The sequence below is a fragment of the Passer montanus genome, unplaced genomic scaffold (assembly GCF_014805655.1).
Source record: "Passer montanus isolate IOZ18808 unplaced genomic scaffold, ASM1480565v1 scaffold29, whole genome shotgun sequence".
Classification (NCBI taxonomy): domain Eukaryota; kingdom Metazoa; phylum Chordata; class Aves; order Passeriformes; family Passeridae; genus Passer; species Passer montanus.
Window position 1 is genome coordinate 182,205 of NW_024367596.1, and position 26,961 is coordinate 209,165.

The 26,961-nt window shown below is 42.0% G+C and overlaps 2 protein-coding genes across 5 annotated transcripts; one reads left to right on the forward strand and one right to left on the reverse strand.

Annotated features, from left to right (window-relative positions):
• The first annotated feature begins 64 nt into the window (after nt 1–64).
• On the forward strand, nt 65–19,923 carry RNF13 (ring finger protein 13). 3 transcript variants are annotated; one of them, XM_039713506.1, is made up of 10 exons: nt 65–165; nt 3,503–3,630; nt 6,416–6,496; nt 10,570–10,695; nt 12,208–12,295; nt 14,018–14,108; nt 14,602–14,707; nt 16,657–16,750; nt 17,097–17,177; nt 18,455–19,923. In XM_039713506.1, exons 2-10 carry the CDS (start codon nt 3,517–3,519, stop codon nt 18,817–18,819), a joined length of 1,146 nt encoding a protein of 381 aa, XP_039569440.1. In that variant the 5' UTR covers nt 65–165; nt 3,503–3,516; the 3' UTR covers nt 18,820–19,923. The 3 variants fall into 3 exon arrangements, with proteins under 3 accessions (XP_039569440.1, XP_039569439.1, XP_039569441.1); XM_039713505.1 differs by having other exon boundaries at nt 66–196; XM_039713507.1 differs by lacking the exon at nt 65–165 and adding an exon at nt 313–633.
• Nucleotides 19,924–21,914: 1,991 nt separating this feature from the next.
• Nucleotides 21,915–26,615, reverse strand: PFN2 (profilin 2). 2 transcript variants are annotated; one of them, XM_039713508.1, is made up of 3 exons: nt 26,412–26,615; nt 25,772–25,964; nt 21,915–23,948 (listed from the first exon to the last, which is right to left on the reverse strand). In XM_039713508.1, the coding sequence occupies exons 1-3, from the start codon at nt 26,541–26,543 to the stop codon at nt 23,851–23,853; spliced, it is 423 nt and encodes a 140-aa protein (XP_039569442.1). In that variant the 5' UTR covers nt 26,544–26,615; the 3' UTR covers nt 21,915–23,850. The 2 variants fall into 2 exon arrangements, with proteins under 2 accessions (XP_039569442.1, XP_039569443.1); XM_039713509.1 differs by having other exon boundaries at nt 23,538–23,635.
• Between the last annotated feature and the right edge of the window lie 346 nt (nt 26,616–26,961).

Genomic DNA, 26,961 nt, shown 5'->3' on the forward strand with positions numbered 1-26,961 from the left:
CGGACCCGCCCCTCCGCAGCTGAGTGACAGCCCGCGTAGCCAATGGGCTGTCCCGGGCCACCGCCCGCGACCGCGCGGCGGCAGGCGGGACTTCCGGCGCGGGCGCCGATCGCACGGAACGCGCCATGGCGTCGGCCTAGGCCGCCCGGGGACCGCGGGCCGCAGGTGAGCGCGGGGCGGGTCCCCCGGGCCGCAGGTGAGCATTGGGGCGCGGCCGCCGGGCTCCCCGGGCCCTCTGACCGTGCGGCGGCGGGGCACCTACGGGCCTGGCGCTCCGTTGCGCAGTGCTTATTCGCCTCTGCCTTGGGAGCGGCGAGGCGGGGCCCGGTTCCGTGGGCGGCTGGGGCCCGGCCGGGGCCGAGCGCGGCTGCAGCGGCCGCGGTGCCGGGACTGCTGGGAGCCGCGGGAGGGAGATGAGCAAAGCGGAGCGGAGGCCGCTGGAGCGCTCCCCGAGCGCGGCTCTTGGCGCGGTGGGGGCTCGGCCCGGCTCTGCCGGGTGTTTGGTTCTTGAGGCTGCCTGGAGCTGCTGGCTGGGCTTGCAGGATGATGAGAAGCGTGGGGTCTGACTGGCTGAAAGCCAAGTTCTTGGTAAAAACGTTACAATTGGGAGTAATTGTTCTTGCATCTGAACAGGTGTGATTGCTGCTCTTATTCGCGTCCGTCAGTGTCCAGTTTTGTGATAGGTCTGAGGTGGAGATTTGTGTCAGTAATGATGCGATGGCATCAAAATGCAAGAATTCAGACATGGGGAGATTAGGGGACGCGAATGACAATTACTGTTATTAGCTGTCTAGTTTTTGTTAATCCTCTGCTTATGAAATTTTGGAGGGTGCAGCCCAATCTACCAAAATATTTGGAATTTGTTACAAAGTTTCTGTATGTTTGTATTTTTTTTTTCTGATTGCTGTAAGATTTCCAGTCACATTTGGCTTTAAAAGAATAGAATTTAAGTTTGTTTCATACAAATTATTCACAAGTTTGGGTTTTTGTCAGAAGTGGGAGGGAAAGGTTGTTCTGTTGAGCGAGTTGAAATGCGAACATAACCATGTGAACGTGGAATTGCTTTGTGTTGTATTACGCTCTGAAACACATTTTGAGTTGGTTGAGATACAAATATTTGAAAATTTCTTCTTTAGGTATAATTTGTGAAGCCTGACCTGTGAATCTTTGCCGAAAGCTATGAAAGTTCTTGTCTGTGTGTCGAGTTGTGTATTGCCTTTGTGGCCTCTCCCTTATACGTGCTCAGTGTGTTTGCTCCAGGGGTGTTTTGCTGCTCATAGCTGTGCTGGTCCAGCACACCCCACATTTTCCCCTCCTCATTTCAGACCCATGACAGAGGGATGCAGCACCTCAGGCACAGTTCGGTTTTTAGCATGGAGAGTGGAAAGAAATACTCAAAGTTGTTTAAGGACAGCTTTGTTGTCCTTAAGGACACACTGGTAAATCAGGTGTGAAGTGTGGAAGGTTACTGCAGAGTCAGGTTTAACTTGTTTTGTTTGGTTTACAGTGCAGCCCTTTTCCACACACCTGCATTTCTGTGTGCTCTGAGCTGCCTCCCTCAGCTGAGAGGGGCATGCTTTCCAAAGAGCCATGGACTTTCAGGAGTTGTAAGGCTTTTTGGCTTGCATCTGAGGCCACTGATCCTGAGCACAGAAGAATTTGTGTGCATGTAACTTTGACGGGGAAGAGTGCACTGCATATGCATTTTGTGTGCAAGGACCACTTGAATTCTTGTGTTTTCTAACCTTGGTTAATACTCTTTTAGTGCTTTTCTCTGTGCTGGTTTTACTGTGTTGGTTAAAGTGCTCTAGTAGCTTCAAGTGTATTGTTGTTTTTGTCGTAGTAAAAATAGCTGTATGTTTGAAACAATGGTTCTTTTATCCTTCCAGTTTCACTGATGTCCTCTTACTTAGGGCAGGCTGATGAGAGAAGGTGGTGAATCTTAATTTAGTAATTAAAGTTCATTAGTTTTATAACTTACTAGTATTTCTTTCCTGTGAGTGTAACTTCATTTCTGTGAACCAGTTGAAAATTTCACAAAGCATTATATGTCTGTTTCTGACCAAGCTGGAATCATGTTTAATTAACAACATTAAGAGTTGTTAATGGCATAGCAGTTTTGAAGAACAGAGTGACAAAACTTTCAATACTGCAATTGAAAGTATCAGTATCAGCTGTTTCCTCCAAATACTAATAATAAATTCTAATTATCTTCATGTTAGCTTAAATCAAGTCCATGTCTCTGGTATTTGCTTTAATTAATGTTGAGAGCCTCACATCATGGGACAATGCTTTTTGCTTGAAAAACCCAAGAAGGGTAGGTCAGAATGACAGGAATTCTTAGTTTTCTCTTGATTCTGAAAAATAAAGTAGTGATGTTGGCTGTAATTTCTCAGTTAAGTCAACAGACAGTTTTCAGAAAAAATATCTACAGTCAAATGAAAACAAATTCACATGAAACCATTTGTATAAGAAGCCACAGTCTGGAGGGTTTTGACAAAAAAATTTCAACTAGCATTTTGGATTACCTAATTGAATTTTTTGTGAAGTACTTTATTAATTACTCTAGTAAAAGAAGTTAGAGGAAATCCAGATATTCAAATCATTACATGAAGTGCATACTGTCCACTTTTGGAACTTGTCTGTTAATTATTTTAATTATTGGACCCAGAAATGGACCCATTGTTTTGTGTTGCGACTATTTTATTTCCAGCAATTTTTTACTTTGAGACTGGAAGAATCTCTAGAGAGATTTAGACATCTGTGGACCCTACAATTCTCATTCAGGAGTGAAAGTGGTTACATTTCCTGCTGAATGTAGCCCTTCATTGGTGCTTGTTTTGTACTCATGAGTATGAGGTGTACTGGATCGTGTATATTTAAATTCTGAATGTTGGGTTTTCTAACTTGGTTATGTTTAGGTGTAAGCTTTTATAAAGGGAATAAGATGCTTTGTGCTTTCTGTATTCTTAAGAGGTTGCTTGCCCACAGTGATGTTGTAGCTAAACTTGACAGAAATCTCAAGTTCCTTCAAGTTGGTATCACATTGCTTTTGCAAGTGTGTTTTTGGAATCTGTACTTTTAGTGGAATTATTTGAGATACGTCAGGAATTTTGCTGATTTGGGTTTGTGCTAGAAGAAGGGAAGTTCAAAATGAAGTGTCTAAGGATGATTAATGTAATGTGAATGATCATCCCTTTGTACCCTTTGCATTGCTTTGTGGTGCCTAAAGGGGTTTGAAGTCTTGTGCTTACCATTTTTGTTGTTTATGCATGCTGTCACTCCCATGGAGGGACATACTTCTAGCAAAAGGAGCTTCTAAAATAATCGTGTAACTTCTAAAATAATCCTATAACTTTAAGATTACTTGTTTCTCAAAGGTATATATTGAATAACATTTTGCATGCTTCCTTAGCAGAATAGTTGTAAGTAACCAAGAGTCCTGTAAAATGACACAGGAAAATATTTGCTATGTGCCTTGACTCTGATTCTTTTCTTGCAGGTATTGAATAAAATATGCTGTTATCAATAGGAATGCTGATGTTGTCTGCCACTCAGATATACACTATTGTGACTGTGCAGTTGTTTGCCTTCCTGAATCTTTTACCTGTGGAGGCAGATATTTTAGCAGTAAGTATAATAATATTTTTCTACGTGGATGAAATATATATGAAATTGAATAATTTCTTCAATTATTCTATTAATAAATCAGTCAATACAATAAATACTATAGCAGATTGCTTGGAATAGAACTGCCTTAACAATTTACTTCAATAAACAATAAATTGTACATTTTCAAATGAGTTTACACATGGTAGGTGTTCAGGTACCATGACAGTGAAAACACCTAATTCCCTTGGTCATTTACAAAGTTCCACTCTGACCAGATGTCCTGGAGCATGTTCTAACCCTGGTAATTCCATTCTTCAGTTTAAACAGCAGTTTAAATATTGGTGATGGGTGCCATTTTCTAGGGCTACTGGATTTAAATAATATTCTATGGCTAGTATAATTTATTTGTGTGGGCTGGAGGCCTTGTCAGTAAGGGGTTTTGTGTATCTTACACCTAGATAAAATTTCTAAATAGCTGAAAATGTCTGCTGTCATTAAGGAAAATAATAAACAGTATAATGAGCATAGATCAGTGGTAAAAGCTGTCGCTGTGCTGTTTATTATCACTTTGATATACTGTGGCATTTTAAGGAGGAAATGATAAATGTCTTTGTAGGATAGAGCTTAAGCTAGTGAAATAATTAAACCTAATTACTGTAGCCTGTTGCTTGTTCCAGTGATATGGAGAAGAGTTGTTAATGTCATATCATTTTTGGAGAACAGACTGACGAACTCTTGGAGACCAATTTTAAAATAATACTTTAAAGTTTATGATAAAGTGGGGGTGCTGAATACTAAAGTATGGTATTTGGATTTTCAGGTTGTTACTATTCTATAAACGCTTTTTGGAAAAAAAAGTAAAGAAACAATGCAGATAGAGAATTGCTTTATTATGGCACTGACATCACCATTTTATTGTGAAATTTTAAACTTTTTACTGTAAACACATTTCCCATTTCCCCTCTTTTCTCTGTCACCAAGCCTGAGCTTCCTCTTTTCATAAAAACCTAACTCATTCTTGCTTCTTCCTCTCTTAGAAAAGTTAATTAAAAGAAAACAAACAACCCACCCCAATCTCAAAAAAAGAAAAATAGGGCACTTTGGAAATGTAGTTGGTTTTTTTTCCTATTTAATCTTTGTGTGTAGTATTCTAAAACAATGCCGTATAAAAATGAAGTGTGTTTTATTCTTGGATATTTGGAAGTTGCAGATTAATTCTGAGAATATCTTGAAGTAAGAAATTAAGAGAGTAACTCAATACTAAACTGCTATACAAAGGAGCCAGTGGAATGCTTAAAAGATGCTCAGAAGAGGGAATGTTTGCATTGTGTCATGTGGAATTGCTGGTATACAGATCACTTACAGTCTTGAGAGATTTCACCATTTAATGAGTAACTATTTGTTAGCAAAACTCTGGCCAAAGTTTTGGGTTCCTACCAAGGAAAGAAGTTCTTATTTTCCCTTTAAGTTTAGTGGTGGTTTAGGTCTGTGTTCTCATATAGTTGCAGCCTCAAAGGATCATTTTTGTGTAAAGTGGTGTTATGTGCATGTGAGACAGGATTTATTTTTTTTTTTTAAGGGGTAAAAAGAAATAGGCTTGTGTCGAACTCCTGGCTTAAGCTGGGGCTTGTCAAGTGATTCAAGGGCAAACTGACATTAGCCCGAGCTCAGGATGTTTTGAAGAAGGTGAATGGCAGGTGGTCACTGGTGCTCTCTTGGATGGAAGGTCAGGAGGAGAGATTGTGTGGGTCACATTGGTTACATAGAATAAAGAAGCTTCCTTGAAATTTGGCTGCATTCCTACCTCTTTCCCCTCAAAGTCTATGGGAAGAAAGCTCTTTCCAAATGTTGCTCCTTTAGAAGACTTCAGATAAATCATGGCTGTGTTTTGCTCTGAACTGTAGTTTGGGCTCCCCTGTCCAAGGCTGGCAGGTAGGAAACATCCCTCTGAAGCAAACACGATCCTTACTTGGCTGTTCTGTGTGACAGCTGGATGATATGATGAATATCATCTGACTCACTAAACCATTTAATAAAACAACTGATGCATATTCAAGTCTGTTAATTGTGGAGTTCACAACTTTTGCAGGAAACTTTATTAAATTAAAAAATATGACGTATGTATACAGTACTTTTTTTCTGTTTGAATTCTGTGTTGGTCAGGCATGTTATACAGCCAGAGAAGATGAACTAAGAAAGGGCAAACAAAGCTTGCACACATTTAGGGTCTTTTACAGTATTCCTCTATTTTAAAATTAAAACTCATAGTTATTATAAAACAAAACTGTAGAGATACTTTTCAGCTACTAATCTGAATGTATAGCAGGGAATTGGGAAGGGATGGCATATGGAGGCTATTCTTTGTCTACAGTAAAGCAACTCTTAAAAGCTTTCTTTCCCTGTACACAGATGAATGCAGGGCAAAACACCCACCACTACCATCCAAAGAAAACTCCACATCCAAATGTCCCAACTCCAGATTTTTGCTTGTTTGGTTTGTTTGTAGTTTCTGTTGTGCACATATGATAGTGTTTGAATTTAAAGATTTACCATATAAATAGTTCAACAAAATACCTATTACTTTCTTGTTTTGACAGCCAGTTAAGAAAAGAATGATGTTCACATGTGAGTAGAAGACAGGTGGAATAAGCAGTTTTGTGATTTCATTGACGTGGTCACAAGATGTTCTATCTCTGATGAATATTATAATCTAAAAAATAGACAGTGATGTTTAGTTCTGTTTATACTTGTTAACTATTTTCTTGTTGCAAACCTAATTTTTTAAAAAATTTATTTTTCTTAGTATAACCTTGAAAATGGAACCCAGACATTTGATGATCTACCTGCTAGATTTGGCTACAGACTGCCAGCAGAAGGCTTGAAGGTAAAAAAATAATATATATATATATATCATGCTGGTTTAAGCTAGGCTAGTGTTTTTTTCCTTCCAGTGTCTGGTATGGAGCTGTGTTTGGATTTGTGCTGAACACAGGGTTGATTATACAGAGGTGATTTTGCTATTGCTGGGCAGTGCCAGCATAGCCAAGACCTTTTGCTTTCTCCTGCTGCCACGCTGGTGAGGAAGCTGGGAGTGCATGGCAGGCTGGGAGAAGACACAGCCAGGACAAGGACCCAAAATGATCAAAGGGGTGCTCCAGAGCGTGTGACATCATGCTCAGTGTATGAAGTGGGGGCAAGGAAGAGAAAGGACTTTGGAGTATGGTGTTTGTCTTCCCAAGGCACTGTTGTGTGTGATGGGGCCCTGCAACACCTGCCTGCCTATGGAGGAAGTGAATTCATTCTTTATTTTCCTTGGCTTGTGTGTGTGGCTTTTGCTTTTCTTACCCTGTTTCTGTCTCAACCCACAAGTTCTTTAGCTCCTACCCTTCCAATTCCCTCCCTGATCCTGCGGGTGGGGGCTTGAGGGCTGGGTGGGGTGAAACCCCCACAATCCTTTTTGGCACTCAATGCAAGGCACAAAGGATTCGAGGTAATGGCAGATTTGATTGGGAAGTGCTAGATTGAATTTGAATGTTGAGTATATTTAAAGAGAACTGCGTTTGCTGAGCATTTCCTCTGTAAGCCAAAAAAGATAAAAATTAAAGGAATGTAGTACCACCAAGGAAAAATAAAGACAGAAATTATTAATCAACTGCTCAAACAAAACAAATGTGCAAAGGATCTGATGTTGCCTGTGAAAAGGCAGATTCTTTTGCAAAGAAGAGAATTTTGGTAATGTTTGTCTACTTAAGGAGATTTTGCTGGAATTTTTATCAAATATATTAAAAATAGGTAAAGAATGGAAATCTTACTAAGAAGTTAGACCACTGTTTTCTGTGTCTTGATGGCAGTACTGATACATGATGTCAGTTACCTTGCACTGGAATCAGAAGACGAAACACTGAGTTTTGTGCTGATACAATTTTTTGAAAATCCTATTTGGAAGATTCATTGTCTCCCTACAGTCCTGCATTGGGAAGCCCCTTCACGCTGTGAAGGTTCCTTGCGTGTGACGCAGATTCATTATGCTGTATAATGCAACTGTAGCTCAGTTTTTTGGGCAATTACAGCTGCGCTCTGTTTGCTACTGTTGTTGTGTTTCTCAAGCAGCCAAAGGGCTCAGGGCCTGCAGCTCTGCTGTGGTGGCTGTGTGCTGTGCCCAGCGCTGGGTCCAGGGCAGGGATGTGATAGATCCTGCGCCCTCTCCTTACATGCTTTCATTTCAATTGCAATCCACACCCCGTAGCAGGTAAGCAGGTCCCCTCATTCTTCCTGTGCCCCTTAAGGCATTGGTTACACTCATGCGCTTTTATTTTACTTTGTATCAATAATTGGGAAAAATGCAGATAGACATATACATTTTTGTTACTTATCTGTTAGAGTGTCTTGCTTCTTGAAATGGAATCATGTTGGGGTAGGGATGCTGGGCCATGACTTGAAAACTGGTCGTAATAATACCAAGAGAAGGCAAATCTATTGAATTACCATAAAATATGCAGGTGACTTTTAATTTTTTTTAGATTTTCTTAATCTCATTTTCATTGACATGGAAAAACATATAAATATTACACCATATGGAATTGTAAAAGTCACCTAGTATTAGAGAAGACAAAAGTAAGATGTAAATGTTTGCAAATGTTAGTGGAACTGGAAAGGGAAAAACTATATTGACTTCATACAAAATGATTAATATACAAAAACTGTCCAAGATGGATATGGCCATGGGAGTACAGGTTAGGCTGTATCATTATTTTGTGCTGGATCAGAAATTCTGAAGACCCAATGTCTTCTGAAATACAGCAGCAAGAATGTTTTGTACAGCAGGATAATTACTTTTCATGTCTTTAGTGTGGTCAGTACACTCAGCTGGAACACAGGAAGATGTGTAGGTGGACTGAGTGAAATTAACAGAAGAGATGAAGTTGAAAGTAAAATGTGAAGGAATTGTGAAACGTTAAATAAGTGCATCTTTCTTAGACAGCAGTGATAAGGTACATTCTGCTCTTTCTGGCTTCTGTTGTGATAGTAGCTGTCCAGGCATACTGGTGACAGTAGTAAGTGGTGTGGAGGCTTTTATTCATAACTTCTACCTCTGTAATATAAGATAGAGGAGGTAGAAACAAAATTATTTTAAAATAAATTTTCTGTGGTGATGTTAATGCTGTGAACTGGTGTCATAGTTCTGTTGCTTAGAAAAGTACTTAAAAGTGAGATGAATATCCAGTTCAGTTCTAGTCTTCACATTCTCTGAGGTAGTTTGTTGCTGAGATTATGCATTTTGGTGTGCTGTATTGAGTTCATATCAAGGGGCAGGCTCCCTCTCTCCGGCTGCCTGACCTGAGGTACTCTGCAGTGACAGGAACCGTTGTTTTCTTTAGAGTCATGTTTGTACAAGTCAGTGTCAGTAAGTTTGTTCATTTTGGATAAAATGTATTTTCTGTTCCACTCAGGCATTTGAAACACTTGTTGTCCATGAGAAAGGAGATTGTGCCTGGCTGTCTAGGCAATTTAGGGTGTGTGGGAAGTTCAGGCTTCCTTACTTTTTTTTGCTGTGGAAGTGGCTATATGGAATCAGTCATGTGGCAGTGGTTTGTCTTGCTGTCCCCTTTGAACAGTGTATGAGGGTTTATGACTGAGATGTGTATGCTTTTACAGGTTAGAATTCTTAAACAAAAATTTAGGCAGACCACCTTCCAAATTCTGGAGAAAGGGAATTTGCATCATGTACACCACATGGAGACCGTGAATAGTCCATGTGGGCAGGGAGTTGTTTTTGTTTCTTCTATTGTCTGTAAGCCTGTATGGCCCCAAAAACTGGCTCTGCAGCATTGTTAATTTTGCAGTGTTGAGAGTAACCTCTATTAAAAAAAAAAAAAAAAGCTGGTGATAAGGTGAAAGGGTAGATCACTCTTTAATTCCGTGTTGCCCATTTAATCCCAAAGGGTAATAAAGTATTGCAAGAATTCCTGTAACTCAGGAATTTCTCTGCAATTCCCCTCAAGCAGGCTTCATTTCCATGTTCAGTGAGTGTTATCATGGGGAGAAGGTATGTTAAAGCTGTGTAGTTGTTTACTGACTATATTGGGAGTCAGAGGGTGATTAAGTGACCCAAGTAGTGAGCCAATTTAATACACCAGAAATAGATATAAGGAGCTTTGATTCTGACCTTTTTAACTGTTAGACAGCTCTGTGTCTTGATTTTAATTACTTTTTTAAAATGCTATGCTATTTGTTACAATAAAATGAAAATGGTATACTCTTTCAGAGCTTGTGATTAAGATTTGTTAGTAATGCAAGTTGTAAAAAACTATTTGTCAGATTCTGTAGTAAGTGGCTATTGACTGCTGGCAGAAGGCCACCATCTCAGCCACATAAAAACAACTCAAAGTTGAAATTGCCATAGTTTCCTACTTCTTGAAGCTTTCAGCTGTAGCTTATTGAGCGATCGTTGCTTACCATAGCAAACCACCTGTTTTGTGTGCTAGGTCAGTGCTGGGGTCATGGATGAAGCCCAAAGATAAAACTTTGCTTGTGTTCTTGTTAGGTGGCGAGTGCTGAGTTTGTGTTAGTGCTTCTTAGGCTGTTGTATTTGTGGTTCCCTGGTTAGTTTCCATATGTCCTAGAACCATAGTTACACTATGTTAATGTAGTATATGCTGTCTTCTTTTTTCTTGAATTACACTGCAGAATCTGAGTATGATTGGTTTAAAAAATTGCATTTTCTTCTAAACTTTCTGATTCTTTACAGTCATAAAAATTCTGATTAATCAAAATATGTAGTCGGGGTATATATATGTATAATATGTAGCAGAAATCTTACTATGATGTAGGACAGAGCTGAAAATAAGAATTATTTTAGCTATTGTATGCAAATGAGCCATTTTCTTTCTATATACTTCACTACTGACCCTTTTCTTAAAAAGAAATGAAACTTCTTTTTCTGCTCCTGTTTTCTAGGGATTTCTAATAAATTCCAAACCAGAGAATGCATGTGAGCCTATAGCCCCACCTCCACTGAGAGATAACTCCTCTGGTGCTTTTATTGTGTTAATCCGAAGGCTGGAGTGCAACTTTGATGTCAAGGTAAGATTTTGTTTCCCCCGGCCTCTGTTTCAAAGAGTTTATTGGTGCTTCAGAAAAATTTCTATAGGTAACATGGAATAGATATGGATATGGAGGGGAGGGAGAATTTTATTATTGTCTCCAGACAGATAAACCAGAGCTCACCAATGTGAGTCCAACCAATGACTTACCTGTGACTAAACACCATTATGTCACCTACACCAGAGCACTGAGTGCCATGCCCAGTCTTTTGTTAAACACCTCCAGGGATGGAGACTCCACCACCAATGTTTTATTACCCTTTCTGTGAAGAAATTCTTCCTGATGTCCAACCTGAACTTCCCTGGCACAGCTTTAGACTATGTCCCCTTGTCTTACTGATGGTTGCCTGGGAGAAGAGCCCTATTCCCACCTGGCTGACCTCTCCTGTGAGAGGAGTTACAGCTCTCCTGTGGGAGCTGAGTTATAGAGAGTGAGAAGGTCACCCGTGAACCTCCTTTTCTCCAGGCTGAGCCCCCAAGCTCCCTCAGCCATTCCTTGTGTTTTAGATCCTTCCCCAGCTCTATTCCCTTCTCTGGACATGCTCCAGCCACTTGATTTTTCAGGTCCCTTCCAACCCTTAATTTTCAGTGATTTTAAAAATGCAAAATTAGAATGATTTGTGTTTGACTATGGTTTTCTTCAAAATTAATCTGATACAACGAGGCAGCTAAGGATGTCTTAAGGAAAACAGGGCTCTTCAGTTTGTTGAGTTTTGTGAACGGAAAGGAGATTCAGCTGTGCTTGTTTTTGCTGCTGTGTGGTATGTTCAGTTATGTGGTGATCGAACCGTATAAATTCTGCCTATACTGTAGACTCCACCTGCAGAGGCAGGTTCACTGCCACTTCAGACTTGGGAGTGGCATGTAGTCTGTCCTGGGAATCCTGCCACTGTGTGTGCATATGGCTCAGTGGGAAAAGAAAGGGGGCAAATGGCTACTGGCCTTTTTTTTTCATGTCCGCTTTGTGTCTTCTAATTGTTGTCCATACACTGACAGGACAGTATTGCTTCTGGAGACATGGTTAAAGGAAGGGGTCTGAATTTGAGAGATTCCTGCATTGCCGTTGAGGGATTTCCATAGTCAGTCCTTTAAGGTTTATGTTGCATTAGGTCTGTATGTAAGAATTTTTGGTTACGTTTTTATTTTGTGTGATACTAATAGAAAAGGGGGGTTCTACTAATTTCTTGTTAGACAGAGAACAAAGTAGCAAGTGAGTCAGCATTTCTGAGGTGAGCAGAAGTATCTGCATAGCCTGCGCCCAGCAAATCTACGACTTTAGTATGTTGTTAATATCCTTGCAATATTGCATTATATACTGGATGCGTAGTACAGCATTTTGTCTTAAAGTTTCTGCTAGAAAGTGGCATGTCTGCTGAGATGTGAGTTAGATTACCTATCAGCTGCTTGACTGACAGAATGCATATTTTAACAAAACTTAAAAGTCCTCTCTCTACTTCTGATTATCAAAGTAAGCATTTTGTGTGGCTTACAGGTCTTAAATGCCCAGAGAGCTGGATACAAGGCAGCTATAGTTCACAATGTTGATTCTGATGACCTCATAAGCATGGGATCCAACGACAGTAAGTACAGGTATCACTTCTTCTCTCCTGTTTGAATATCATTTCACCCACTGGAAACAGCAGCACCACCAAAAACACCACAAAAACATCAACAACAAAACCACCACCACAAATGAGAAAATATCAAAACCTAACTAAACAAAAAACCCAGATAAATCCTCCTGCTTTTAAGATATAATAACAGGAGATTTTTTCATAAGAACCAATATATTAACTTGTGCCTTCTCTCAACGTTTCTTTTGGTTTTCCTTCAAATTTTAGTTCAGGTGTTCTGGGCTAGATTTATATTACTTATGTGGAAAATAGCTGATGAGTTGTTAGTTAAGTGGAAAAGTAGAAAACGCACATTTGGAAGGAAATCAAACTTTATAATAGGACATTTTAGTATTTAGAATCATAGAATCATTTAGGTTGGAAAGGACTGTAGATCATGAAGTTCATCTGTGATAGTCGTTCCAGTTTGTTGTTGCACTCTTGGGTGCATCTTCCTGTTCCTCTGGGCAAATGGATTCTAGCATATCACATGCACTAATTTTCAGTTGGAAAGAGAGTATTTAGAGACCAGTGAACCATTTACTATTTGTTTCTTGTGTTAGCTCCAATTTTAACCTTCATGAAGTGGGTATATTTAGAACATCTTGAAATCTAGTCAGAAAGCTAGGTTTGTTCTGTGGTATGTGCTTTGTGTTTCTAGTGCAGTTACTGCTTTCTTTGTGGCATTTCTTTATTTTGTTCAATTTTCAACCTGTTCAATGTGGAACAAGAAGACAATAAATAAGAGGAAAATAAATTATTTTCCAGTGGAAATGCCATTGAGTAAACTAGGAGTGAACTTTGACAAACTGCATGGCAGCTGAGTAGCCTGGACAGTTATGTGAAAGTGAGTTTAATGAATTCTCAACCCACGTGAATCTTATTTTCAGGTTTCACTGAATAACCAAAATGTAGAACAAGTCCACAACAAACACAGACCTCCTAGAGTGAGCTGACATTCAGCCACATGTGCTTTTGCCTTGAGCAACCTGACTGCTTTGAGATGGACTGAACTCAGGTTACTTTGAGCCTTAAATGTGAAGTATTAGGGGGAAAAATCAATATAATGTGAAGCTGAGGAGAAGGTTTTCTAGAATATTTGATTTATCTTTCAATAAGTTTTGCATTTATTACTGCCTTCAGTGGTAGACAGAGAACACAACAGTTCATCCAATTTCTTGAGACTGAAATACTTGTTAATTTTCTTCTTTCTTCTTTTTGACCTTATCTAGCCACAGTTGTTTCCAGTATGTTTATTTGTGTTTGGGGTGAAAAGGAGGGAAGACAGATTAATTAAAACTTATAGAACCTGTTCACAAAATCATGTAAGTTGTCAGAAATTCTGGAAATAAATGGAGCTATGTGACTTGCTTGAATCACCGAGTGAAGAATGGTATTCTAGTTAAAATTATGATCCTGTTTTGTCAACATATTTTGGTTTTAGGCTCCCCTTATTCCATTAGGAATTTCAATTTCTCTACCTGCAATAAATTCCCTAGAAATTGTGTAGGAAAAGTAATAGTACTTACATGAAGTAGAGCTTAACATGCATGTGCATTGGTCTGGATGTCACTGTGTTAAAATGTCTTCCTGTTGTGATAGTCTCATAATGTTCAGGTCTTGCATCTTAAGTACCCATAGATTGTCCATGTAATAATAGTTTTATTTTCCACCTGTTTTTTTATACAGTTGAGGTTTTAAAGAAGATTGACATTCCTTCTGTCTTTATTGGTGAGACATCAGCTAATTCTCTTAAAGAGGAATTTACTTACGAAAAAGGGTAGGTTGACTCATGTGTGGCTGTGTTACTCCTTGCATTAGATCGTTGTCTCTTTTCAGTATTTATGGCTTTAAAGTAGGATGCTGTGATGACAGAGGTTACAGGTGTTTCAGGTGAAGTCTTGTGGCTGAGAGCAACTTGTAATACTTTGGTAAATAAGAATAATTTCACTGTATCTTTTGATAGTCATGTTATATTTTTTTTCATTCTGTCAAAACAGCTATGAGGTTTTCCTGGTTTCTCTAGGTTTGACTGAGGTCAGTAAATAGTTTTAACACAAAAAATGTTCTAAGAAAGTGTTTTATCATTTTATTTAATTATCTTTACATTGTGTAGGGACTGAATTTTCTATGTTGTTGTGCACAGGTAGAGTTCCTGTAGTGTGTCTTGTGTGACAATCTTTTTTTTTTACTTTTTTTTTATTGTAATTGTTCCTCAACTTGTTCATTAAGTTCTCATTAATTTAGAAGGTGTTATCTCTCCCTCCCTACAGTGGCCACGTTGTGTTAATCCCAGAGTTCAGTCTTCCTTTGGAGTACTACTTAATCCCTTTCCTAATAATAGTAGGGATCTGTCTTATTCTCATCGTCATATTTATGGTAAGTATGGTATGGTAAGGAAGGTATACAGTAAAGGAAGAGTGAAGCTGTGTGTACTGCACATATCTGTGCCATGCTTACATGTAATCGTTTAGTTTATCAATAAAACAGACAGGTGCAGGATCTTGTCAAAGGGATATCAGGATCCTTTTGGATGTTCTCCCTAGTGTGTAACTGCTTGTAGGAATTGTCCTCACTGCCACTCTTAACTCCACAGGTGCTTGTGTTTTGGCCCCATACAGAGTGACTGTCCTTGTGCTCTTGTACACCAAGAGCATATCCTGCCTTACCAAACTTAATAATCATTAGTCCCACTGCTCCAGGGTGCTCACTGTTTTGTACTGGACTTAGGTGTAGCTATGAGTGTGTGAGCACAGAGCACTGATCTCAGCACATGCATTGCCTGTAGGGGTTTTCAGCTGGGACATCTCTCCTTGAAGTGGGAAAGTAGCATAGCTACATATTTTGGGATACTCAGCATCCCATTTTTTGTAATCTGTGCCAAATTTATTATTTTACCTTCTAATAAAAAGTAATGCATCAACTGTGGTATAAACACTTTCTTAAAATATTTTTCTGCATTAGTGTTTTTTGCACTGGAAGTTACATATTTCATTGACAATCCTGGGCATGTTTGGCACAATTGCAATTGCAGCAGCTCTCTGAAAACAAAGCAGAATGATCACCTAAAGATGAAATTTTTTTTAGCAGAGTTTTTGCTACTGTCTTTTACAGTGTCCTTCTGTACAAAACCATCCCATGAAAGCTAATTGTGTACACAGGACAGCGAGTGAACTGTGGGAAAGGTCAGGCTCAGGGAGTTGCAGCAAAGGGGTAACACCTGGCTGGTGGTTGGGCTGCAGTGGTGCTCATCAGGGTTCAGCTTCATGGCCAGTTCTCTGCTGTGTTGCTGTCAGCAACCTGGACAGAGGAATTGAATACACAGTGAGTAAATTTGCCAAGGATACTAAACTAGGAGATACTGATTGCCTTGCATATAGAGAGGTCTTCACAGAGACAGCTCAACAGACTAGAGCACTGGACAATTAATTGGTGCAGTGAAATTGATCCCAGGGAGCTTCCAGGTTGGATTTGATCCTCATTCTGTCCCTGCTTCTTTGAGACAATCTTGTTTTCAACTAGGAGATTTACATGAGACTGATTGTCACTAAGGATCTGAATTACAGAAGAAAAATTGCAGTTTGTGCATGCAGCTTATTGTTTAGCTGTGGTGAAAAAGCCGGAATGAACAGTTTAGATTCAAATATCCTTTGTTCATAATTTTGCTTGTCATCATATTTGAAAAAATGTCATATCACAGGTGCTGAATTTAGAAATTGAACAGAAATAGCACTTGGGACTACTAATAAAATGGAAACAGAATATTTATTATACTTATTTGGAGAGCTTGGTATTTAGTTGTTTAGTTGGTTTTTTTTTACGGAGTTATCTTAGTATGGCATAGTATAACATGTAACGATAATTCAAAGTAAACCCTTTACTCTTCAACCTACTCTTTTAGCTAATGTGGAAACAGTTCTGATGAATGTGGGAATAATCCTGTAGAAGAGCTGTAATAATCTGAATCTGTAGGGCAAACTGTTCAAACTTACTGAATTGTGTTTTGCTCTGCAGTATGCTTCCTGCTTTTCACAGGCCTCAGTAGAGGATTGCAGCAATGGCCATTATTTTATGTAGGGTACATACCTTTTTGTTTCTCTTTCCTCTCAAAAAAACCCTTGTGTACTCTCAGTTCCAGGTGTCATGTTCATGGAGAGCATCCTTTAGGCTTGTTTGGCTTCATCCTTGTGTTCAGGCAAGGAAAGAAGTTATTCTGTGTTAGCTGGGGTTCTCTTTCGATCAACTTACTGCAAAGCTTTATAAATCAAAACTTTTATTGTTCTTTTATTGGTGTAACTAACTGTTCATGTTATCTTGTGTGTTTCCAGATAACAAAATTTGTTCAGGACAGGCACAGAGCAAGAAGGAATCGGCTTAGGAAGGATCAGCTTAAGAAACTTCCTGTACATAAGTTTAAGAAAGGCAAGTGGATCATTCTTTGTCTAACTCACTGGACCATACTGCTTTTACCTCCAAAAACCTTGTAAATCAGAGGGGTATTAAGTTTCAGAGACAATTTTGAGTACATTTGAAATAAAGAGTTTTGAGTAAAAGCATACAAAATATTTGGCTGGACCCTGTTCTCACTGAAATAGAGGAGTTCTAACACTTCTTTAGTGGGAGCAGAGCAGGCTATGGCTGAGCATTAAAACATTGCTTTAAAAAAATGGTTCAGAAATTGCATGAAAGTTCCCGAGCCCTTGTGTGTGTCAGGTGGGTCTGCTGCAAGTCTTTTAAAGTCAAACTAATTCTCAATTACATGCTGTAGGAGATGAATATGATGTGTGTGCCATCTGTCTGGATGAATATGAGGATGGAGACAAGCTCAGGATCCTTCCGTGCTCTCATGGTAAGCAACTGTATTTTAGGTTTGAATTTAGATTAAAACAGCTTTCCAAAACACTGTCCAAAACCTACAGCGCGTATGTTTAGCAAGTGATTTATAAAATTCCATTTTGCTAATATGCAAGAATGAATGTACAAAGTGACAGAAGTGAAAGCTTGCTTTCTCGTTTTAAAAGCTAAAAAGCTAGCATTCCCACTTTGCATTTTCCTTGGATATACACGTGAAAGAAAATCCGGGCTTGATGCTGTCCCCTGAATACCCATATTTATTATAATACTTTTACATTTAAATAATTAGGCCTTCACTTTCCCCAAGACAAATAAACCACAAAACTTAATGGAGCTCTTGGTGACTTAGAGGTGCAGCTGAAGGGATGGGTCTGTCCTGAGTCTGCAGCCATGCACTCCACTGCCTGACTGCACTTGGAAGTCAGTTAGTAAAATTTTTCCCTGTGACAGTCTTTCTCGAGTCCAGCCCACTGCAGATGTGTTACAGCTTTCTATACACAGCCAGCACAGCAGGTGACAGGCTGAGCTTTTTAGAACCTCAGTCATAAAACTGAGGTTTCAAACTAGGCTGATAAACAAAGATTTCTTAGAAGAGAAAGAACAGGTTCATGGCATCTCTCCAAGTGGGGGACAGCAGAGGTAACTTAATTTGAACATCACCAACCCCCACCATCAGTTCATCTGTAGAATGTGTTTCCAGTGTGCTTGACCAGGTACTAGACATGGCATTGCTGGCTCATTTAAATACAAGGTCTTTGCCAAGTAGAAGTCTCTCTTACCAAGAAGAGCTGAATTTTTAATACCATAAGTAAGACAAATACTTTTTTTAAACACAGCCAGCCTAGTTGCAGTGCCAACTGCAGACCTAATTTAAGATCCACAATGTGATGTCATAAATAATGAGGTGCTGTGATACATGTTGATGTGGAGGTGAGGGGATGATGTGGGGATGATGATGGTGGACATGCCTGCTGCAAAGTGGATGGAATTGCTCAAAAAGCTTTAAGGTTTGTCATCAGATGTGGCCTGTTGTACTGCTGCTCCTCATTCACTCAGTAGAAAACACAGGTATTCATTGCATGTACCCATGTGACTCAGACCCTAAGCCATCAGGTGTTTTGTACAGACTATGTGCCAACAAATTTGGCAATAAAATTCTCTGTGTGAGTTACATTGTAAAATTCTCCTGTGTCACTGAACAGAAATGGTTTACCAGGTTTCCCTGTCCTTTTCACTGTTATAATGATGTCCTTGTATTTTGTTTTCTAACAGCATATCACTGCAAGTGTGTGGACCCATGGCTGACAAAAACAAAAAAAACCTGTCCTGTGTGTAAGCAGAAAGTGGTCCCTTCCCAGGGGGACTCTGACTCGGAGACAGACAGCAGCCAAGAGGAGAATGAAGTGTCTGAGAACACTCCTCTGCTCAGGCCTTTGGCCTCGGTCAGCACACAGTCCTTCGGGGCTCTGTCCGAGTCCCATTCCCATCAGAACATGACCGAGTCCTCGGAGTATGAGGAGGATGACAATGACAACGTTGATAGCAGTGATGCGGAAAATGGGATGAATGAAGAAAGTGTAGTGGTTCAGCTGCAGCCCAGTGAGGACAGGGAGTACAGAGTGGCAAACACTGTCTGAGACTACTAATGACCCATAGGTGTATGAACAAAAGGGTTCTTAAGGCTATTTAGAAACCTTTGCATAGGGAATCTCTTTTAATCTGTAATCCATTTGGTTTCTTTGATAGGAGCAGCAGTTCATGTAGTAGTACTCTGGTTAAATCATTACAGGTAGATTTACTTTTGATTCAGGTATTCAGTGACACATTCTGTCTTCTCAAAACCAACAGTTAAACTGGACTTCACAATGCTAATGAATAATGTTAATAGTTTATATCAATTGAAATATCACAAAGACTCTAAATGTCTCCTGTTGAAATGGGATTTCTCTGGAAGTACTTTTATTTCCATTTTGTAGCTACAACTGGGTCATCCTGAGAGCAATATTTATTATATGTAGATATGTGTTACCCCTTAGGCCCAACAAAAACTGTATTTGCATGTTTGTATAGTTTTCCTAAAAATTGTCACCACTGCTGAAAGGAAGAAGTAGAACAGATCTATATTCTATGTGCTGGTATGTTAAAACAAAGCAGAAGAAATTCCACTTTTATCTCAACGCAGTGATTCCAAATAGTCCTTTGGAGTTTGCCATGGTAGCTGAGTTTAAGCAGTTCCATTGAGCAATTCCCAGGATGAGGAAACTTAGAATATATGTTTAGTTTTGAGCAATTCACAAGGTCAGGTCTGCCATAAGCACATTATTATCCCTCCTTGCTACTACTTCATTGTCTGGTTTCCAGTGAGGAGGTGGGACTTGGGAGATAACAGAGACAGAGGTTTTGTTCCACATAGAAAAAGAAATTTAGGGTAAGTATTATATTGATCCTGGGCTCATATACCTCTTACTAAGAGCATTTTATGCTGCATTAGTCTGCTAAACTGTATATAAAAAATTGTTCTTTTCAAATACCTGATTTGAAAACAAGTGCTTACACCAATCTCACAGAACTCAGTACTTACCAGTGTATCACAAAAAAGGTAGATTCTATATAATACCTCTGTAACTATGTAGAAAGTAAAACCATGCATATACTCAAATGGAGATTTTTTTTATATGGCCTTGACTAAGGAAAGCTTGAAAGAATGTTAATAAACATGTTTTCCACTTTAAATATCAAAAGGACTTTATTGAACTTTTGCATCACTTGAGACCTTGAGTACTCGCCTCCATTACTGAGGGTGAAGTGCTTTTGAAGATGTGTAACATGGAACTGCTGGGAGCCCGAGCAGATGTTTCCTGCATCATGCCGTGAATCACAGTACAAGGGGTTGCACTGACCAGTGCTATGTGCAAGGGTCTGAGCAGAAAACCTTCATTTTTTTTCACTTCTAGCTTGAGGAGTTTGGACTGGCCAGAGTATGTAGTGTGCCTGGGGGAGTGTGAAGGAGGACCAGGGTGCTCTGAACAATTCCTACCCAGCTGGCAGCGCCTGCAGAAGCACAGCCCAGTGCTAGAACCCTGAACAAGTGATGGCAGGTGAGGTGGTCCCAGATGTGGTTTCTGGCCTTGCACTCTATGCAGCCACATACCCTGCAGTGCAGATCTGTTTTCTGGGCCTGGCTGAGAGCAGGGAAAGTTTATTTTGTACAATGAGGCACAGCAAAAGGATAATAACGAAAGGATGATTCATCTCCAAACCACTGCTGCCAGCAGCCATGGGGTAATGACAGTCAGTGTAGTGGTATATTTTCACAAGGCAAAATTCCTCTTCAGCATGCATATGTCTAGGTGAGTCCAAATGGGAAAATGGTTTCTGAAAATGTAATTACTACACTGAAAGATTTTTCTTAAAATAGGTCCCTGCTGTTGCTGTGAGTGCATATGATTATTCACTATTGTATTCCAGGAGCGGTCCCCAAAATCTGAAGTTCCAGAACCACGAATTGACCTAAACTTTGTAATATGCTCTTATGTAATTCTAGTGCCTGCAATCAGTTGCAGACAGTTATGCTAGGAAAATTCACCAGCAAATGCATTTGAAAAAGTAATCTGAACATCTAATTCTTAACCAAGCAGAACTATACAGGTGACATACACCTCAAGAGAGGGGAATTGATCAGAAAGGCACAAGGTCACACTAAGGAATGTGGTAAGTACCTGGTGTGTGCTGCCAGCAGCTGCTCTGCCTTTGGGGTGCTGCTGTAGTCAGTTCCATCCACTCTGGCCTTACCATAGAAGCAGGTCTGGGAATATATTCTCATTCCTCCTAACTAGGTAGAAACAAGGTTCTGCTGTCAGAAGGTGAGTACAACTTTGTGTTCAGACACTGAGCACAGCTTCACATGTGTTTTATGAGGGAAGCAGATTGGCATCCTCTGTACCAGTTACTACTGAACAGGAATTTGCTCTGTGCATATTGGTCTGCTCTAACTTTGGCCCTGGGAGATCCAGTTCAGACACAGAGCTGCTTGGCAGTGGGAGAATATGAACACTATATATAGGAAGGTTTCAGTTAGACCCAGGTCTAGTGCCAAGCGGAGGAGCAGGTGCAGCTGACACCAGTGATGAAGGTGTGGGGGAAGGAGGGGAGAACAAAGGTGTTTTCAGGTCCTGTACAGAAGCACCTGACTAGTTTGAGGGCCCAGAAAGGCAGATTCACCTCCCATGATCTGGGTTCAGCTGTCCTCCCATCCCACAAGTTCCAGGGTTCACCATCACAGCCCCTTGGGCCTGTGTTTTTAGGAGTTCTCAGTAGAAGAAACAAATGCAGGTGCAATCCTTTAAGGTAATGGAGACCTTGAATCTACCCCTTCTCTGGGTGAGGGGAGCACATTTCCACCCTGGCTGTACTGACCTGGGCAGGCCACCACAGACTCCTTTGCCAGGTCTGATGCAAAGTTGCCTTCAGCTTGTTTAGGGCATTCAGAGGGCAGGGGAACCCCACACCAGAGAGCTAGATAAATGTGGAATTAAGAGATGAGAAATCATCTCCTAATTTAAGATCTGTCCCAAACACTGCCTGGCTTTTGGCATTACTTATATTATCATACTACTGTTGTCCTGCCAAACCTAAAGCTGTACTTAGACCTCCAGCTAGTGTGGCCAGCCATGCACTGAAGGGCCTTAGAGGATTTCCTAGGTGTGAGGCAGAAAAATTACCAACAGTCTGATTTTGTTTGGTTGGAATAAATTTATTTCATCTGTCTGTAAACAAGGTGTTTTTAATAGTTATGGCATTTTTTGAAATGCATATTAAATCAGATGAGTTAGACTGTATCCCAGATGTAACAAAGTGCAGGGAAAGAAATGGACAAATCAGCAACAAGAATTTGTTTAAATCTGTACATTATCCACAAGGCCCAACAATAGAAGCAAATACTAGAATGTCCCTAAGGTAGTGCCAGTCAAAAGAAACCCTCAGAGTCAGTTAAAATCCATCTCACAATAGCAACAGTTCATTTTTTTTTTTTTTAACAATAGTATGGCACAGAATACATATTAAAAAATTCATCACAAGACAGCCAAGTCAGTTATTCCAACCACTACCATCTCCCATTTATTCTTTAGTATACAGAGTTCTGCAGTTCTTGCAATGGACATACAGGTCAGAACCATGCCTGAACTGAGTTTGGTTACAGACATTTTCAGATGACTCGTGCACAAGGCAGCTCACTCCATCATTTCTGCAGCAAGGGTGTGACAGGCCAGATGAAGATTTTTAAATTTGAAATGGTATTTTGACAGTTTAGCTTACAAACCACCGACCTTCATCCAAACAGTGGCTTCAGAGCAGCCAAACTCTGCACCACTGAGTGATCTGGCAGAAAGACTGAAGTCAGTCAGAGCTCCCAGGGTAGCTGAAGGTGGCAGTTTTCCACAATGACATTGCAGTTTCATATTAAAAAACAAAAACACCACCCCCCACCCCCCGACCCCCAAGCTGCAAATTAAAATTGGTCCTATGAGAAACTGAAACCAGACACACTCCAGCTGGTTATACCAGGCTAGCTAATGGCCACAGTGGCAGCCTTGCACAAGTCAACTACAGAACAGGAGCTGGCAAAAAAAAAAAAGTGCCTGAGCTATTGTAGTGATGGAATGTCTGGGGAGTCCTTAGGATGGTGGTTTAAGGTCATGGGAGGAAGTACATCTGTACCCTTTCATAGTTTTGTGATTGCACTTGTTAAGCAGTACAACCTTCAGACAACATCAAGAAAAAGTAAGAGACTTAAGCCTACAGTGAAGTGCAATGACAAAACTAGTGTGACATTAATAGCTTTTGAGTGGCAAATTGGTTAAACAAACCAGGCACTATAAAAATGGGTGTAAGCAAACACATGGGTTTAAAAAACAGAAACAAAGAGAGGGACAGAAATGAAGATATGCACACACTTTTTTCCTCCCAACCGTGCTCTGTGAAAGGAAGACTAGTGAGCTGTGACTTGCTCAAAGTGCTGAAGAGGCATTGATCAAATTAGATTGTACAATCGGCACCTTGTTTAGTATCTCAGTTGGTTTAGCTGTCAATATCACACTAATTGCTAAGACAAAGCAGAGCCTACACTTGGCATGTTCCCCTCCCAAGTTTCAAGTTATCGTGCATATCGTCATCATGGTGGTGCCAGATGGGCTCGGTTACCTACAGTGGTTACAGAGATGAACAAGGGGAAACTGGAGTTATGACAGTAGGAAATGGGTAAATAAAAAACACAAACTACCATCTACGGTCTGGTAGCACTGAGCACAAGCGGGTGGTGGTGCAGGCAGCTGCTAGGTGGATGGGGAGAGGCTGCTCAGACATCAGACCTCCTCAGGTATAAAGCCAGTTCATATGCTTTCTTGTTGAGTGTCCCTCCATGGACACCTTCCTTTCCCATGACTATAACCAATGCTGGAGTACACAAGGAAACAAAACAGAAATGAAAAGAATTAAAGGGAAAAAAAAATAACACCTTTCCCCACCAACAAAGGGATACAAAGGAGACACAGGTTCATACCCCATCACCCTGCATTGCTAGTAAAGTTTCCAGAATGTAAGGTTTAAAGCTCACGGCCAGGAAAGTTTAATAGCAATCTTCCCCTAATACTTAACAGTCTGCCTAACAACTAGAACCCAGAGTCTCTCAAGTATTTTGCCATTGAGTATGCCTTCTTATTCAATCCGCCTCCATGGACCCCTTCTTTGCCCATTACAAAGACCAAGACTGAAAGAGAAAAGAAAAAAAAGTTTTAAAAAGAGTGTGTTAGACATGGAAATAATGCAAATTTTAGGCAGTGCAATAAAAACCCTCAAATTCAAGATTTAGTATTTGAGTATTAAGCTAATTCAATAGTTTTGTTAAAACACGATGTAGACAGGGCTGGGAGAAAGTACAACCTATCCTCAGGGATTTTATCTAACTGTGGAATTTTTAAGAGTTCACTGCTAAGAAAAATGCCACCAGCTATCAAAAAAGCATTACGGTGCCTCTCACCATCAGTCACTACCCAGCAAGGAAATCCTGGCAGCTCCCTGTGGACTAGGGGTGCAGTGTGTGCAAGCGTGACTGGAGAGTGGCAAAGGAAAATTCCCATGATCTGGAACCAGAGTAACTACCCTGATGCTGGTAAAAAACCCCAAAGGGTGAGCTGGGCTGAGACTTTCCATGCAATAACACAACTATAAACTACACTTTTTACATAAGACAAAACACAGGGATAATTGTCATACTGAGGCTCTCCCCACTCCCCCAATTCCAGCAAGGTGTCCCAGATTATCTGGTGAAAGGAACACTGGAGGCTCACTAGCAACAGCCACTGTGAGCTGCCATGAGACATCCCCCAGCAGGGAGGGGGACACAATGAGCACTGGGCTGCCACAGGCCAGGGACTGCTCACCAAGCTGGGAATGCTGCAGCCAGGCCACCCACACGGGATCATACACTGGGGCCTCAGCTTGCACCGTGGAAGGTTTAGGTTGGATATTAGGAGAACTTCTTCACCAAAAGCGCTGTGCAGCCCTGGCACAGCTGCCCTGGGCAGTGGCTGAGTCCCCATCCCAGGAGGGATTTAAAAGCCATGTGGTTGTGGCACTTGAGGACATGGGTCAGTGGTGGCCCTGGCAGCACTGGGAGAAGGGCTGGACTCTACGATCTTGGAGGGCTTTTCCAACCTTAATGACTCTATGATTCTATCTCCATAGCAATTTGCTCATAAAAGCTTAAGACAGTTCTCATTGTCATTTCACAAGTCAGAACTCTGCTTGAGTGCTGCCAACCCTCTTCCTGCATGCCTGCCCTGGGTTTTAGCCTACAGACATCTGCTCTGCCTTTGGTTTTACACCTATTAGCGAAAAGTCTTGTCACTCATGAACCTGTTCCACAGCCAGCCCAAAAATGCTAGCCCAGGTGTTCCCAACATAAGGCACACCACTTCCAGACAGTATTTCATATCCCAGATGAGTGGCTGCCCCATAATAGATTTTACTGGAAGTTAAGTGAAGAGCACAAGGAGCGGGTGTCTGAGAATGAAGCACATTTCTCAGTGGTACCAAACTGGACAGGCTTTTTCTGCCTGGACAGACTTTAGCAGGCTCAATAGGAAGTGCAAGAAGAGTTAATGTAGAACTTTTTAAGTAGGAGCAGCTCATACATGAGATTCACAACTTTGTAGAACAAACCTTCCATCAAGCAATTTACAATGAGAAAGCTTGCAGCCACTGCATGTCATTAACAGACCCCTCCTGAGCTTCAGGTATGAAGTGATGGAACACCAGCTAAGCCTGCTTGGAGCTGCAGCCAGTTTTTTCCTGCTTGTCACTGACCTGTTAACTACTGCACAGTCTGGTGCTGGGCTGGGATGCAGGTGGGAATGGGGATGAGTGTAATTCTCAGTCAGAACTCAGCTAGAGCACTGCCATCCACTCCCTTGCATCACTTCCCAAAATTAGCCATTAAATACAGGAGTTTGGTTTTCCTAATAGCTGGAGTCTATGCTTAGGGTCACATTCCTAATTTAACTATTTGAAGGTAGAGAAAAGAGTGCTTACCTCGTCCAGCTCTGCCTACAGCAACATTATATGTTGGCTCACCACCTTGACTCTTTGTCCTGATGTCCATTGTGCAGTCACCATCGACATACAGGCTATCTCTGATCACAGAGCACTTCTTTGCACCAAGGGTCAGACCATTGGTGAAGAAACCCTCTCGGTCTTTTCCTACAATCAAATCTATTTCTCCTGGCTGTCAAAGGAAAGAGTTCAGAGTTAGCACGGAAGGGTATATTGCCGTAATTTCTATTTAGAACCGGTCCTGTCTCGTGTGGAGAGGCCGAGGCCGTGATTTCCCCTCGCTACCCGCAGGAAGTGCTCCAGAACACAGGGCTTTGTTAGGCGCAGTCTGCGCTGCTCCGCGGTGGCTGCGCGCGGGGGAGCCTCTGCCTCGGCGATTCGGGGCCCGGGCCCGTTCAGCGCCGCAGGGCGTCTGTCGGAGCCTGGCCCCGGGCCGGCGCGGACTCTGTCCGCACCTGTCCCGGGAGATCAGCCCGGGGCCGGCCCGCACCCGCGGCATCAGCCCGGCTCCGGCCCGCCCGCGGGGCCCGGGCTGCTCCCGCCGGTCCCCCGGCCGCGGCCCGCGGGCCCCGCTCCCGGCCCCGCTCCTGCCGGCCGCGCTCCCGCCGGCCCCGCTCACCGTGATGCTCTGGAAGATGCCGCCGGCCGTGGCTGCCCAGACGTACTTGGCGTCGCAGTAGCCCACAATGGCGGCCTCCTGGCAGCAGCCATCGCACATCAGGTTGTCCACGTAGCTCTGCCAGCCGGCCATGATCGCGGGGCGGCGGGCGAGGGCGAGCGGGCAGCGGGCGGNNNAGCGGGCCCGGGCCGGGGCGGGGCTGCGGCCGGCTCCGGGACCGATGCCCGGTGCTCGATGCCCGGCCGCGGGGCGCTCGGCCGTCGGAGATCGGTGCGGGCAGTCCCGGGACTGCTGCGGGGCCGGCCCGGCCCGGCTCAGTGGAGTTGCGGAGCGGGCGGTGCGGGACCCTGCCCGCGCCCGGCTCGCAGCGCACGGGGCCGGACATCCGTGCGGCCGCCCCGATGCCCCCGCCGGAGGCCGGGAGCGGCCGGGATGGGTGAGTAGGCTAGCCGGACGCGCTGCCGGGCCGAGGGAGCGGCCCCGGCCAGCCCGCGGGGTCGCGGCTGCGGGGCAGAGCGGTGCCCGCCGCCGTGCCCACAGGGTCTGGCCC

What these genes read in the sequence shown, in the direction of transcription:
- RNF13 (XM_039713506.1), top strand. Translation starts at nt 3,517, where the DNA reads ATGCTGTTATCAATAGGAATGCTGATGTTGTCTGCCACTCAGATATAC. An exon ending in GAATTTACTTACGAAAAAGG is followed by an intron (nt 14,109 to 14,601) that starts GTAGGTTGACTC and finishes CCCTCCCTACAG; the next exon opens with TGGCCACGTTGTGTTAATCC. An exon ending in TTCTCATCGTCATATTTATG is followed by an intron (nt 14,708 to 16,656) that starts GTAAGTATGGTA and finishes GTGTGTTTCCAG; the next exon opens with ATAACAAAATTTGTTCAGGA.
- PFN2 (XM_039713508.1), bottom strand. Translation starts at nt 26,543, where the DNA reads ATGGCCGGCTGGCAGAGCTACGTGGACAACCTGATGTGCGATGGCTGC. An exon ending in GCATCTTCCAGAGCATCACG is followed by an intron (nt 25,965 to 26,411) that starts GTGAGCGGGGCC and finishes TTCCTTTGACAG; the next exon opens with CCAGGAGAAATAGATTTGAT. An exon ending in TGTAGGCAGAGCTGGACGAG is followed by an intron (nt 23,949 to 25,771) that starts GTAAGCACTCTT and finishes TTTCTCTTTCAG; the next exon opens with TCTTGGTCTTTGTAATGGGC.